This window comes from Triturus cristatus, chromosome 8, assembly GCF_964204655.1.
Source record: "Triturus cristatus chromosome 8, aTriCri1.1, whole genome shotgun sequence".
In the NCBI taxonomy this organism is placed as follows: domain Eukaryota; kingdom Metazoa; phylum Chordata; class Amphibia; order Caudata; family Salamandridae; genus Triturus; species Triturus cristatus.
In genome coordinates, this window is record NC_140591.1 from 150,662,249 (window position 1) to 150,678,893 (window position 16,645).

The following is a 16,645-nucleotide window of genomic DNA, read 5'->3' on the forward strand; positions in this document are numbered from 1 at the left end:
GAATAGAAACAAGGTCCTAACTATAACTACCTACTGGCAACCGCCAGTAGGTCACATATATATATATATGTATTCACTCAAAAAACCATAGGTTTCAGGGACGTTATAGTTAGGATTTAGCATTTAAAAAAACCTTAGAAATTCACTGAAAAAACCCTAGGTTTCAGGGACGCTATAGTTAGTTGGACATTTGACATATAAAACCAGAGAAATTCGCCTGTTAGAGTTAGTTGAGCTAACTATAACTCGCGCCCCCGCAATGCACTGCAGATGACGTCACATATTACATCACTCATGACATGGTCAGTGACATTACTGATGACATCACTGATGACATCTCAAATGACATCACTGATGACATCACTGATGACATCATCCAGTGAATGTGTGTTTCTGTAAAGTTTAAATATGTTTTATAAATAGATATATGCCAAGGTATATTAAAGAATGAATGAGTGTATAAGACTCAGGATGGATGATTAAGTAGGTATGTGACTAACTGTATAAGTGACTAATTAATTGTGTCATGCTTAATGCATGTGTTAGCGACTGATATAGACATTCACACAGTTTAGGTTGTTAGTTGGTGTGTAAGCAGTTCCATGGTTTGTTTAGCAACTAAATGAGGATCTATATGAGCTATTCATTGCTTGTCTGAGTACCTGTATGAGTACATGAGTGTCTGCGTGGGTGGGTGGGGGGGTGTGACTCTCTGCATAGATGTGTGAGTGGCAAATTCACTAGATATATGTGTTCAAGTCTGTATCTGTGAAGGTCTGTATGGCTGAGTGAGTGTGTGTATGAGTGTCTCGGTGAGTGAATGGATGCCTCAGTGGTACATGTGAGTAACTCTATATGTGAAATACAGTATTTATGAGTGTTGGACTATATAAATGACTATATGTGAGAATGAGTGATTGTGAGAGTGCCTGTATGGATCAGTGTGTCCTTGTATTAGTTAATGTATTAGAGTGTAAGTATGTGTTAGTATATGTTTAAATAAGTGACGTGGTATGTATATAACTGTACAGGCAAGTAAATGAAAGTGTTATTGATTATTTCCATTACTGACTAGGTGTGTGAATATCTCTAAGAATGAGAGGCAGTGTGTGAGTGTCTGTATAGATATGTGACTGGATATGATACTGCTGTATTGATGGCTGACTGTATGTATGAGTGACTGTATAGGTGAATGAATGGATGCATGTAGACCTACAAATTAGAGAATGGATATGCACTAACTGGTATTGGTGTGTTCACGGTTTTGAAAATTATAGTCTGTATTTTAGACTGGGTGTATCAAGTGTTATATTACGGTCTGATCAGGTGCATCTAATTTTCACGTAGATGATGTCATCAGTGCTGTCATCAGTGATGTCATTTGAGATGTCATCAGTGATGTCACTGACCATGTCATGAGTGATGTAATATGTGACGTCATCAGCAGTGCATTGCGGGGGCGCGAGTTATAGTTAGCTCAACTAACTAGAACAGGCGAATTTCTCTGGTTTTATGTAAGTCAAATGTCCAACTAACTATAACGTCCCTGAAACCTATGATTTTTTCTGTGAATTTCCAAGGCTTTTTTAAATGCTAATTCCTAACTATAACGTCCCTGAAACCTATGGTTTTTTGAGTGAATACATATATATATATATATCTCCCTCTAGATCTCTGACACACAAACACCTCACCACTTTCTTTCTCTCTCACCCACATTCTCTACCTTTCACTGTAGCTCTAATTTGTTGTCTTTCTTATGCTCCTTTTTTATCTTATATTTCTCTCTGTCTCTCCCTAAGACTTTTTTTTAATCTTTTTTGCTGTTACTCTACACCATCCTTTTCTATTATCATTTTCCCTTTCCCTTTCTCTCCTTTTAATGTTATTCTTTCTTCTCCTCATATAGACTCCACATTCTCCACTCCTTGATTGCCTTTATTTATCATGAGGACAGATGAATGCAAAACAATCTGTTGCAGTCAAAGACAAGATCATAAAATAAGCCCAACATTGTTTATACGTGTAGCCATGACCCGGTCACTCTACTCCGCACGGCCCCCGTGTGCCCAGATTCTGCTGCTGCTGCCTTCTTGGCCTCTCTTCCTGCTGCCTCTCCTGAAGGCCCCTGCTCTCCAGGCTTGCCCAGGCTTGCCCTCGCTCTCCCGCTCTGTCTTCCCGCTCTTTCCACCCCCCCTTCTGCTCCCCGCCGCTGCTCTCCTGCAGCCCCGCCCCCTTCTCTTGGCACCCGCTCCCCATTCGCCGCCCCGCTCCCGCCTCCCAGCTGCTCTTCCCTCCCACTTCGCCATATATGGCGGGGACCGCGCGTACGTGCAGCGGCCACGGGCGCGCCTATTGCGCGCCGAAGGCGCGCCACAGGCAAGCCCATCTACGCCCGTCCACGCCTGGACCGCGCCCAGCGCCAGAACCCCTGGACCCCGCCGGAGCCAGCCAACCCGACAGAGATACGACGCCGCCACCCTCCACGCACTCAACACCGGCCGACAGCCAGTCTGCTACCAAGCCAACCCGAAACGTACCCACGCAGCATTCACCTGCCACGCCTGCAACTTCACCTGCACCCGATCCTGCACCGCACCCACCAAGCCAGGCTCCAGCAACGACCACCTCAAGTGCATCTTGCTCAACACCCGCTCCATCCACAGGCACGCCGTCGAACTCTGGAACCTTCTCGACACAACATCACCAGACGTCGCCTTCCTCACAGAAACATGGATGAACGCCTCCTCAGCTCCCGACATCGCCATAGCCATCCCGGATGGCTACAAGATCACCCGGAAGGACCACGTCAACCAAGCCGGAGGAGGCATTGTCATCGTCCACAGAAACACCATCCGAATCACGACCAACTCCGACGACACCCTCACCGCCGCCGAACACCTTCACTTACAGATACACACCGACCCCAAGACCACCTTCAGAGGCACCCTCATCTACAGACCCCCAGGACCATGCACACAATTCAGCTAAGCCATCGCAGACTTCGTCAGCCCGCACGCCCTTACCTCCTCAGACTACATCCTCCTAGGAGACCTCAACTTCCACCTGGAGAACAACAATGACAGCAACACCGCCACCCTGCTGGACAACCTCACCAACCTCGGACTCAAGCAACTGGTGAACATCCCAACCCACATCGCCGGCCACACGCTTGACCCCATCTTCTCCTCCAGCAAGCACATCTCCTTCAGCCACTCCACCGGACTGCACTGGACAAACCACAGCTGCGTCCACTTCAACTTCAGGAGAACCACGACCCACAACCACCCTCAACAGGTTCCCCGCAGAAGCTGAAGCAAGATCACCGCCGCCCAGCTCACCACCTCCCTCAGCCAGAACCCCCCCACCAACACGACGGACCCCAACGAAGCAGCCCACAACCTCACACAGTGGCTCACCAACTGCACCGATGACCTCGCACCACTGAAGAACCCCCCCAGCAGACACGGCAGCAAGAAAGCCTCCTGGTTCACCAATGACCTCAAAAACTCCAAGAAAACCTGCCGTACCCTCGAGAAAGCCTGGCGCCACGACCAGACTACAGAAAACATGACAGCCCTCAAGAACGCCACCCGCAAACACCACCAACTGATCCGCACCACCAAAAGGACCACATTCAAAGAACGACAGGACAACAACTCCCACAACAGCAAGGAACTCTTCAGCATCGTCAAAGAGCTCTCCAGCCCCATCGCCTGCAACAACGACATCACACCCTCGCAGGACCTCTGCGACTCACTCGCCTCGTTCTTTCACCGCAAGATTGCCGACATACACAACAGTTTCGGTGCACAGACCGCGCACCCTACCACCGATCTGGCACCCCCCACCACCACCCTCCACACCTGGACGACGGTCAGCACCAAAGATACCACCCACATGATGAACACCATCCACTCCGGCTCCCCAACCGACCCCTGCCCACACCACATCTTCAACAAAGCCGACTCCATCATCGCACCCCAACTCCGGAACATCATCAACAGCTCCTTCGCATCCGCCACCTTCCCAGAGAGCTGGAAACACGCCGAGCTCAGCGCCCTCCTGAAGAAACCCACCGCGGACCCCACGGACCTCAAGAACTTCCGCCCCATCTCGCTCCTCCCCTTTCCGGCCAAAGTCATTGAGAAGATCGTCAACAAACAACTCTCCGCATTCCTCGAGACCAACGGATCCCTCGACCCTTCGCAGTCCAGCTTCCGAGCAAACCACAGCACTGAGACCGCCCTCATCGCAGCCACCGACGACATCAGGTCCCTGCTCGACAACGGGGAAACAGCTGCCCTCATCCTGCTGGACCTCTCGGCAGCCTTCGACACCGTATGCCACCGCACCCTGATACAGCACCTCAGCAACATCGGAATCCAAGGAAAGGCCTTGGAATGGATCATCTCGTTCCTCGCCGGCAGAACCCAGAGAGTCCGCCTTCCCCCGTTCCGGTCCGTGGCCACCGAAGTCATCTGCGGCGTCCCGCAAGGATCCTCGCTCAGCCCCACCCTCTTCAACGTCTACATGAGCCCCCTCACAGCCATCGCACGCCAACACAACCTCAACATCATCTCCTACGCCGACGACACCCAGCTGATCCTCTCCCTCACCAACGACCCCACCACAGCCAGAGCCAACCTCCAGGAAGGAATGAAAGACGTCGCGGAATGGATGAAGCTCAGCTGGCTGAAACTGAACTCAGATAAGACGGAAGTCCTCATCCTGGGAACATCCCCCTCCGCCTGGGACGACTCCTGGTGGCCCCCTGCCCTGGGCTCCGCTCCAAAGCCAACGGACCATGCTCGCAACCTGGGCTTCATCCTGGACTCCTCCCTCACGATGACCAAGCAAGTCAACGCCGTCTCGTCATCCTGCTTCAACACTCTGTGCATGCTCTGAAAGATCTTCCGGTGGATCCCCACCGACACCAGGAAGGCGGTCACCCAGGCCCTCGTCACCAGCTGACTGGACTACGGAAACACCCTCTATGCTGGAACCACAGCCAAACTACAGAAAAGACTCCAGCGCATACAGAACGCCTCTGCACGACTTATCCTGGACACCCCCTGCTTCAGCCACATCTCTCCCCAGCTGAGAGACCTGCACTGGCTCCCCATCAGCAAAAGGATCACATTCAGACTCCTCACCCACGCACACAAGGCTCTCCACGACATGGGACCCACATACCTCAACAACCGCCTCACATTCTACACACCCACCCGCCACCTCCGCTCCGCCAGCCTCGCCCTCGCCACCGTCCCACGCATCTGCAAGACCACTGCCGGAGGAAGATCCTTCTCCTACCTGGCGGCCAAGATACGACTGACCCAGAACCATCTCTCCTTCAGGAAACAGCTCAAGACCTGGCTCTTCGAGCAGTAGCGGATCCCCCTCCCCCCAGCGCCTTGAGACCCTACGGGTGAGTAGCACGCTTTAAAAATTCATTGATTGATTGATAGTTATGGTTTATGGTATGGTTTCATTATGAATTATATATAGGATGAATTGGATGACCATGATTACTGTGTTTTATAGCATACTACGGATAAACCAGAGCTTCAGCTTGAATGGAGGCGTAAATTGTGCTCAACAGTTGTTGCTGGCAGACAACTGGGACTCTATGAACTATGTTGATGTAGCCGAATGCTGCTTGCTGTTTCAGATCTTGAATACAGAGGGATCAATATGAATTTTTATATGCAATAGGCAGTACTGCGAAAAGTTGATATTGCCAGCAACAAATGTCTTTGGAAGAATATTGAAAGGCTTTAGATAAGTCCATAATTTTAGCCTGTGGTTTCCAGTGCTCAGCACCGGCACTTAATCATCAACACCATCGCCTTTCTTGAGCACCAGTTAAGGACACATTCATTTATTGGGGGATTAAGTGATTTACCCAGAATCACAGGATGTTGAGCCGGTGCCGAAACTCAAACCTGGTTCCCCAGCTCCGAAGTCGGCAGCTCTGGCCATTATGCCACATCTTCTCCCCACTTTCATGGTGAGTAGTTGGTTCTGTTTTAGGCGGAGCTAACAGGAGAAAAGGGATGGCGGAAGTTGCCTCCTGGCGAGAGCCCCGGCACTCATTATTTTACAAATGAACTACTACTTTAGATACAGCGCAGCCAAGTACCACGCATCAGGCGCTAAACTAACACATTTTAATGTGGTGATCCACATCACTGCGTTAAAATACATAATCACACATTTTTAGCGCCTGTTTCCCCACCTATATATACAAATCCTCTCCACACTTTCAAAGTAAATACATGAAGTTACATTAAATATCACAATGATGCTTGTCTTGTGATATTTAATGTAACTTCATGTATTTACTTTGAACGTCTGCAGAGGATTTGTATATAGAGCATAAGTGGTCTGCTGGCCGCAAACGTGGGGATCTGGTGGTTTTTCCCTACCTCATGCACCGTGCCAGATTACCTGCTTTAACTGATTTGTACATGTGATAGACCTTAGAACGCCATCTTTGCCTATTGCTGATCACCGACTGTATAACTAGTGTTTCCCCAACTATGAGGGTCATTAGGATAGGGGGCAGATCACCACCGGTCGTATGGTGGTGGCGATCCACCCACCAAAAACCCACCGCCCGCATAGCAAAATCCTCCCGGCACATTACCATGGCGGGGGGGACCCCGACGGACAGAAAGACCGTCTGCCGGTTTTCCGCCGGTAGGCAACCCGCCCTATTGCCTACCGGGCAGAAAAGCTGTTAACATGGTGGCGGTGTCTGGGAGACACCGCCATCCATATTAGCATATGAGCGGGGACATGCCTTCCCGTGGCAGCAACGCTGCCACGGAAAGGCAGGTGGTTCTCGCCATTGGGGGCCCGTACTGGGCCCCCAGGGATTCTGGGGGGTGGGGGGTGCACATAGGGGGTACCTATGGTACCCCCCTGCAGTTCCATGCACAATATGGCAGGCACCGCACGGTGCCTGCCACGTTGTGCATGGAACAGCACGACACATCTTCTTGGCATTGCAGCGGGCGGTGCTGAGAGCACCACCCGCCGCAATGTCAAGTATGCAGGATGCGCCCGCCAGTGTGGCGGGTGCATCCTAATGTCACCAACGGGACACCTGCACCAATGGCGGGCGGTCCCATTCTACGATAGGATGGCGGGCGGACAAAGTCCACCCGCCATCCTAATGGTGCCCTATTGTCAAGAATTCCTGTCATGCGAGGGGAGGAAAACGGTAACCAGCGAAAACGGACTACATCTCCCAGGATGCTTAGCGGTTGAGAGGTTCTGTAAACAGGAGAGCTGTTACATAACTCAAGGAAAACACGCCCTTATGTAAAACAGGAGAGCTGTTACATAACTCAAGGAAAACACGCCCTTATGTAAACAGGAGAGCTGTTACATAACTCAAGGAAAACACGCCCTTATGTAAACAGGAGAGCTGTTACATAACTCAAGGAAAACACGCCCTTATGTAAACAGGAGAGCTGTTACATAACTCAAGGAAAACAACGCCCTATAAAGGGAGGAACCGGGAGGTACAACGCTGTCGGATATTGTGTTTACAACCGACGTACCTGCTTAGTGAAGAGCAGTGTTCCGGAGTGGTGCTCCAGTAAGGCAAGAACGGAGGTAGGTCGAGTCGTTACTCCCAGGGCCGTGTCTTGCCCCATCGTCACCTGTGAAGGACCCGGAAGCTCTACCGGATAACCATTGAGCTTCGCTTTTTGACTCGGCTGAGTCAAATCGCAGGGGCGCTTTTGCTGGTTGGAATCGTAACTCCCAGCCCGACCAGAGATACAGGGACTGCCAGCTGTAACGCACACCAGGAGGTGTTTGCCGCGTTACAGACTCGGAAGTCCACAGGATCGATCGAGCGGCTGCTCTCGGTTCAGTCTTCTTTGCTTGTGATTGGGGTATCGGTGACGCATCACCAGGAGGTGACTCCGCGTCCCGGTGCAGTCTGAGGAAGAGGTTGAGCGGCTGCTCCCTTCAGGTAGAGACCCCGGCTGGGTGTTTCCCTGACTCCTCGATTCTCCCCAACACTCTTCGTGCCCCTCACAGCCTACCGATTGGCATTGTCGGCCATTTCATTTCTGCCCTCTGTTGGCATACGCCGGGATCGGCGTATATGCAGAGGACGGTTAGGACCATCCGTGCTGTGGGCTGGTAACGTACTTAGCCTGGAGGATTCCAGTGACTATAACCTTTGTTTATTCCTTGTATTATATTTGCCTTCATTAAAATAACTAAACCTTCACAAGTGATTGCGTTCTCATTATCGTGTCTGTTAAACGATCCTGAGACGTTCAGGGCGTTACACCTATGCGTGCTGAGCCTGGTCACGGTGAAGCAAACAAATAGTGACCGCGACCACCGGGTACAGTATTGCAATACCTCAGAGAGACTCTGCTCCGTGGGGGCGGAGCTGGGATAGAGCCATGGCTCTGACTCCTGCATGGCCGTCTAGCAGGACGGCTCAGACTGGGACTGGACTGAGCAGGATGTGCACTGTGCAGTGAGCAGAGCCCTTGGCTCGGGAGGTCGGCTGCAGCCTTTAAACTGCTTTCCAGTTATGATCTTGCGGAGGGCGCTTCTAACCTTAAATATGTTACATTCTTTAGGCACCTCCCACTCCACCCACCCCCAGCCGCACTGACTACAGTACAGCTACACCCTGTCTATTTCGGCTTGACCAACCAGTAGAGGCTCCTCCACAATGGCGTAGGAGCGTCACCTCACTGCCTGGCTCAGAGCCAGTAAATGTAAAATACAACGATGTTCTTGCATCATTTTAACTTGCATTTGCCGGATCTTAGCCAGAAGTGTTTTCCAGGGGCGGGGCCGAGGCATGGGAGGGTGAGGAGGAGTGCTAGTGTAATCCACTCCCTAAGTGCTCATGTGTGTTTGGCCGGCCATCTCAGGCCGACCAAAACACACATGCGCACTTAGGTTTTCTCCAGCCCAGCTGCATTGAGCAGCCAGGCTGGAGAAACCCCACAGACCACCTGGTCTGAGGAGGGCATCTTTCCTGCCTGCTCAAACCAATCCCAGTGTGGGGATTGGACAGGGAGTCTGTCCCTAGGGCTGCTGGGACCAGCAGGAAAGAACAGGAGAGGCGGCGCGACAAGACGCACGAGCGGCCAGCGGCAAAAGGTAAGTTTTACTTTATTTTTATACTGTATTTTTCACCCCACCGCGCGATGCCTCCCGCGATGCCTCTCGCGTGACCCCACTCCCCCACCACCCTTTGTTTCTGGCACCCGCCGATGTGACCGACAGTAGATAAGAGCATGCATCGGAAATGAAATGGAGGAAACTGGATTGTAGTGAGACTCAAGCATTCCCTGGAGAAAGAAAGCACATAATTAGGAAGGTGGGTGAGTTTTTTCTATGTAAGGGATGCAGTAGCATTCTGGTGGATTCTTTGTTTCTATTAATAAAAATAATAAATAATAATAAAATAGGTTTATAAAGCGCTCGATTGCCATGACGTCTTGGCGCTGAGGATTGTAAAAAAGAGGCTGCTCTATTAGTCGTACTAATTATTTGTGAGGAAACAGCCAAGTTTTAAGTAATTTCCTAAAAAGCTGTCTGTTTGGCTGCGACCTCATGGCAATTGGCATTTTGTTCCACAAAGAAGCTGCACAGTGGCATAGACTTCTACCTCCCCATACCGCTCTTCTGATTTTAGAAATTTGTACCAAACCTGCATTGGTGGATCTTAGATTTCTCAGGGGGGCATATGAGGCAAGCTATTTTTGTATGTCTCCAGCTCCACCTTCGTAGAGTGCCTTATGGGTCAAACAGAGGGCCTTAAATTCTAAGATTGACTTGTCAAAGACTGCCCATGATGAAATGGGTGGCCGGACCAGCCTTGGATAGCACTATTCTAAAAGACTATTCAGCGGCTAATGACAACAAGTCTGATCACATGAAAGCATTTCAGATTGCTTGAGGGCAAACAACCAGAGTTGCTGAATCTGCCAGGTATTTCAGCAATGATTACTGTGCGCAACCAATCGCATGAGAAGGTTATATTGCCAGCATTTTGTTTCCCTTTGCAAATGTAAATCTAACTGGATCATTGCAGAGAGTCTCATGAAAACAAAAGCAAAGTAGGACTCAGCAAATTGACAGACTACCTGCAATCTTACTTAGAAAGCAGGAGTTCAGGGGAGCTGTCCGTCAGTAGTGCCCATGACTACGGGGAGATTATGACATCACTTGTCATCTGCAATAAAATATTCTGATGTCAGAAATCGCCTGTAATAAGGAAAGAAGGAGCAGGTCTTTATAGGGAAATTTTACTACCCTCTTTACTATATAATATTTTAAAATCAAACCATCGCTCTTAAACAACCATGCTATTTTCTGGCAAACGATTGGTCACCCTTTCAAACGAAGCACAAAATTGCGCTTTCAAACTGAGGGACCAATTCATATGTTGACAGAGATGGAACTCCATCGCATCAGTGAGGAAGTTCCCTCCCTACCAACATAATGGTCTGGCCACCTGTTATGTTTTTAATCTCCACACAGATTAGGTCTAAGTTTACTTTATTTGGTAAAAGAGCAGGCAGGTCCATCAGCAACAGCGTCTCCGTGGCCCTCCTACATTGTTCTCCTAAATGTCATCCTCAGAGCCCCACGTTCCTTCTCGTTCTACATTCCGAGCTCATGCACCCTACCTACATCATACCAATACATAGTCACATTTTACAACATTGTGTGTTCTCTAGGTATAACACCGTCTGATTTAAATTCGGATGGGCCACGGTTTGACGACAGCAGAGACTACTCCATCTCCGCCATGGTCAAACTCCTTCGGCTGCCCGATGGACTAAGGCCCATCGTAGGTTTGGCTGTATGTCCACCCACCTAATTTAGATGGTTATACATACCGCCATTTTTCAATGCCCATCACTGCGAGGAAAAACCCAACGGAAAGGGGAACTTGAAGGTGCTCAGTGCTCCCCCTCACCATGGGAGGAAATGGAGACATCCGTCATAGTTACAATGCATTGACAGGTACCGCCATGACAGTGGTTTCTGTCAATGCTTCAAATGTACGCTGGGCTAGCGAACATTTAAAAATTTGGCGGATGGGCCTTCCGTTAGAGCAACTGAGTAACTTACTCCATTGCCTTGGCCGAGGAGGGTTGATCTGACAAATATACAATCAGGTCCTAAATTTCAGTTCGAGAAAGTTGAATCCTTTTTCCAACTCTTTTCTGAATCTAAACTGGGTGTTCATCAACACTCTTGAGTCAGTCATGTCTAATACAACATCATTCATTAGCAGATTCCATCATATCTGACCTCATTGGCTTAGTTCTATCAGCCAAACTAAAACCTGGGATAGTAGTAATGCACAAGCTGTGAAGGGCTGATGCACATGCTATGATGGTGTAATGCCCAAGTGTGATAGGGACGACGTGCAAGCTCATAGCTTTAAGATGCAAAAGGAAAAATGAAAAAAAGTCCCCAATGAGTTCAAGCTGCAAAACCTTTGAATGATTCAGCTTCAGAGCTTTGACACAGGAGATACCAAATATCTAAATGCAAAATAAAATGGTGTTAAATTAATTTAATTACTAGTCTTTCACCTGCTGAACATAATATTTACTGCTGTGTGTGCATATATATAATTGGTTCAAATGTAATTATCAGTATGTCACCCTTTGGTTATTAAATGTATTTGAGTGTTTTTAAATAATTAGTGTATTTTATATCTTAATAATACTGTTCCTCAGACTTTTAGTATATTTGCACTGTCCACCCATTTTGATAATTGTTTGCTATGGTTTTGCTGCTATTTTAGGACATACACTAAACCTACCTAAATTAGAGGTCACCACCACGTGATTTAAACTTAATGTTTCTAAATTATTGTGTTTGTATGGAAGCAAACATATGATGGCGGATTAAAAACATTTATCAAAATAGCTGTATGTCACACAGTATATAACTGATGGGGCGGTCTATGCTATCAAACTTGCATTATATCCAGTACATGCTAAGGAATTGTTGGGATCATTGAAAAGAATATCATTTTTGTAATACCTATTTTTTTACCTTTCAACAGAGCCTGCAGATTTGGTGAGCAGTCATGGGTGACTGGAGCTTCCTTGGAGAATTCCTGGAAGAAGTACAGAAAAATTCCACAGTGATCGGGAAGGTCTGGCTGACCGTCCTCTTCATCTTCCGGATGCTTGTCTTGGGGACGGCAGCTGAGTCTTCCTGGGGAGATGAACAGTCTGACTTTCTGTGTGATACCACCCAGCCAGGTTGTGAAAATGTCTGCTATGACAAAGCTTTTCCAATATCCCACATCCGCTTCTGGGTCCTGCAAATCATCTTTGTGTCCACCCCATCACTTCTATACATGGGGCATGCCATGCACACCGTCCGCATGGAGGAGAAGAAAAAACTGAGAGAACACGAGGAGAGGGCAAAGTTGGAAATCAATGATACCTCTTCCTACCATCAGCGGGAGTATCCAGTGGAAAAAGCTGAGTTATCCTACAGAGATGATTTTAGTGGAAAAATTAGGCTTCAGGGGTGCCTACTCAACACTTATGTATTCAGTATCTTGATACGGACTGTGATGGAAGTGGCTTTCATTGTCGGACAATACATGCTTTATGGGATATTTCTGGACACTTTGTATGTCTGTCAACGTAGTCCATGCCCCCATCCTGTGAATTGCTTTGTCTCTAGACCCACAGAGAAGAATGTGTTCATCGTCTTCATGCTGGCCGTGGCAGTGCTGTCGCTTCTCTTGAGCATGGCTGAGCTCTGCCACCTCGCATGGAAAAAATTCAGGAAAAAGTTGTCAGGGTCCGACAAAGCCATACCACCAGCAACCAGCACCAAGTTACCAAAAGACAACCTCCATCAAACGAATGTGCGGCCTCGGAGCTGCACCCCACCCCCAGATTTTAATCAGTGCTTGAACAGTGCGAATGGAAAATACATCAACCCATTTCCCAATAAACTGGAATCCCAGCAGAACACAGTCAACAGTGCTGCGGAATGGGTCCAAAAGCAGGAGGATATTGGAGATGGTCGATTTGTTCAAATAGATTATGCACAAAGCACTCCAGAGAAGAGCAAGACCGTACCACTCGCTGCTGCCAAAATCTACTTTAATGACAACCGTAGGCTCAGCAAATCTAGTCGTACCAGCAGTAGGGCGAAATCAGATGATCTGGCTGTGTGACCTGACTCGGGAGCTGGCATTACAATCTTTCTGCAAAGTCCTCCAACACCACTATTTCAACCTTTTACCATTGTCTTTTTTCACAACTCATAAAAATATGATCAACATATGACTACTCTAAGCAATTACTTTTATACTACAGACCAGGCCCGCTTTTTCTTTTGTAACCTCATTTTAACATTGTGGTTGCCGCACTGTGGCTTATAATTGATTGATCTGGTGCGAGAGGCGACCTCCTCACAGCAACATCCCTGAAGTTCCAACTAGTGGGTTTGAGAAAACCTTCTTTGGAGACAGAGCATTCTGTATGACTACTCTTCACTTTCAACCAAAACAGCTACTGCCACAGAGAGATGGGTCTAAAACAATTTCCGTTCAGTTGTCCAGATAAAATGCTGTGCACTTTTTCAATACGTCTCTCTCTCAGCTTTAGGACTTTCGCCGTCAACGTACTGTGATGCTAACTTATTGCACTATTGAACACCAAACTATATCATCAGCCAATGCAATTATTGAGAATAATATATGATTTGGTATAAAGTGTTACATAAACATTGAGAGAAGTTATAGTCTTAACTATTCTCACTACTCTGGTTCAAAGGGTCAATGTAATGACTTTTATTTCTTTAATCAACCAACTCAACAATTCAATAAATCTACATTGCGCCACACTCCAACAAACCAGCATCAATATCGCTCAGGTGCAAACCTTTACCAGTCCTTCCTCTCTAGACTCTGATGTTGCTTTGTTTGACTGAGGCTCTAACACGGACTCCAACACAGGCTTCAGTACCGGTTTTCATAGGTTTTTCCAACCCACAAAGCTAAATGCACTGAAAGTCTAGTACTTGATGTCTGATACTTGAATAATTATTACTCTAGGTAAAAATGTTCAGTGACTTTTATATGAGTATTCCCAGAACAATGGATGAGTAACATATCATAACCAATTGCATTAAATAAAGAGTGAATCAAATAGATGTAATGATCATTGATAGAACTGACTATTCTTTATCATGCTTTGCATATGGCTAAGTGTTCGCTCTGTGGATTCACATCATCTGCCCTGAAGTTAATGCATGGTTTCTTAATGACTTTAGAACTGTTGGACTGCTTCGCCTTCCTTCCTGGAGGTGATGATTGGAAATCACAGCAATGTAGCCTTTCCCTTTAAAGATAATATTGGTAGATTAAAATAGTATGGCTACATCAATTTACCTCCAATTCTTGCTCTTATTTCATTATTTAAGTAAAATAAGTTGATAGCTTTGCCTGAGAGTCTGTCTCATCACACGTATGCTACTCAAGAATTGAAATAAGTATCCAAAAGTAAGAAAGATTTTGCTCAGAAGTGATTCCGAACAAAGTTTTTCTTTATTAACCTGGGCATGGGCAATAGCAAAGTCCAGTATATTGATGAAAGATAGGTGGGAAGAGGGAATCAGACATGCAGTGATTTTGTAAAAAGGTGATTTAATTTACACCACTGACATGTAATATAGCCCACGTATTATCTGCTACCTTATCGGTACACAAATGAAGTCTGAGACTTGCAAAGTCTGTATATATTTTCCAGTTTCAAATGAGACGCTTACTTCGGTGCAGAATTAGACCAAATATATTCAAATGATCTATGAAAGCAATATTTACTGCAACAAAAATATGGAATTTTACTAAATTGGCCAATATCAAAATATGAAGGTGATGTCATAAACCAAGAAAAGGAAAATGTAGTGCCATGTGTTCATGCAAGCAAATATTGGAAAAAACCTTTGCAGCAGGTCCAATAGTTCCTAAGACATTTAGACCTGAAATCTGCAAGCTAAAACATGAAAAGCATTTGCATTTTCCATTTCAAAGTAGAGTCAACCATTACCACAACTGATGTTTCATTTTGTAAACCATCTATTTTACAAATGTAGTATATACCTATATGTTCATGTATAACAATTTTGGGAAAATTAGTTTGCAGCAAGACTTACTAGGAGATTTTGACATGAAATCTACAGGCAGAAAAACTGTGAATTGTGCAAACATTAAACTATTTGAAAACATAGGAAGGGAGGGGTTTGAAGTTAACACCTCAGGAAAGTTCTACATCATGATTTGATACATAAGGGTTGCCTGTTCCTTGCATGAAATAATAATGTGGTTATGTTCGGTGGTTGGAGGGGGGGTAGTGACCATCTTTCAAGAATTTCCATACAAAGGAAGATATTTGTTCCTCCTTGAAATACAGAGATTCTCTGAAAAACAATGGTAGGCACTTTATATTACATTCAGAACTGTGACACAGGAAATTCTGTGCTCATAAAGAGATCATCCTTTCTAATTCAATTTGAATAGGATGAACACCCAATATGTGTATATATGCACATCAAGAGTTGTTATTATTATCCAGACTTAATGGTAATCATTTAATTGATCTCAGGGAGATCCACGCCATTGTTCTGGTTTGAACCTAAGACCTGTAAAATTGCACAGTATGACCACATGAGAATATTAAACTACTGAGCTATATCATTATATTGAATGTATTTCAGAAGCATTCTCAGTGTGCTTTCCCACCCATTGCAAAGAGGTAACCTTTAAGTACAGTTGAGACCGACTTGGAGAATTAGAAATGATGTAACTAAAAGATAATATCAACAGATGATGTGAACATTTAAGAATGAAATGATGGGGACATGGCAAAGTGGGCAAAACATGGCCACTTGAATCGGAGCTCTAGCCCATCCAGTGAAGAATGTGTCAAAATCCAACAATTAAAACCATTGACGAGAGGTGGGTTGATAACCTGAAACAAAGACTAGACCTCTCAGAACTTATCATGTTGTCGGCAGGACGGTGAGCCACATGATGACAAAATCGAGGAGGTGCACCTCCTCTCTCTCCCCTCTCCCCTGTCAGGGCCTTGCCCAAGGAGGGCTGCCTCGTTGGGCAGCCACTGTGCAGTATGAATATGGTCCTAGTGGGTTAGTTAGGCCACGCTGGCTCACTGGTGATGTGAGTGAGAAAATCAAGCTCACAAGCTCAGGTGAGATCCTGCCCTACAAGCAGAGGAGTCCGTCAAGGATGCCAGCAGTGATGAACAAACATCAGAGGTGGTAGTTGAAGTAAAGTCAGGTAATCAAGGGCAATGATGAGAGGCTTTTCTGGATAAACCACCAGGAGGAGGAAGAAATAGGAAACCAACAATGCCCTAGTTGGACCTGACTGAGTTCTTGAGTTGGGCTTCTCCTCAGCAACAAACCAAGAGCATGATTAAACTTGTTGCCCCTCCGCCACCCAGGGGCACAGTATGGCTATTTTTGCAAACTGAAAACAGTCATTAAAGAGATTCTGATATACTATGTGGGCACTCTGACCTCTGCTAGACAAGAGCACCTCATTGCTTCGGAGTACACTCGGACCATAAAAGGCCAC

General features: G+C 46.7%; 1 protein-coding gene across 1 annotated transcript in view; it reads left to right on the plus strand.

Moving 5' to 3' along the window:
• The window catches only part of GJA5 (gap junction protein alpha 5), a 234,090-nt gene extending 219,601 nt beyond the window's left edge, over positions 1-14,489 (plus strand). The window contains exon 2 of the mRNA XM_085621185.1: positions 12,083-14,489. Within this exon, the coding sequence (XP_085477311.1) occupies positions 12,107-13,219 (1,113 nt within the window). The 5' untranslated portion in view covers positions 12,083-12,106 and the 3' untranslated portion in view covers positions 13,220-14,489. The remainder of the gene's footprint in view (positions 1-12,082) is intronic.
• Positions 14,490-16,645: the final 2,156 nt, after the last annotated feature.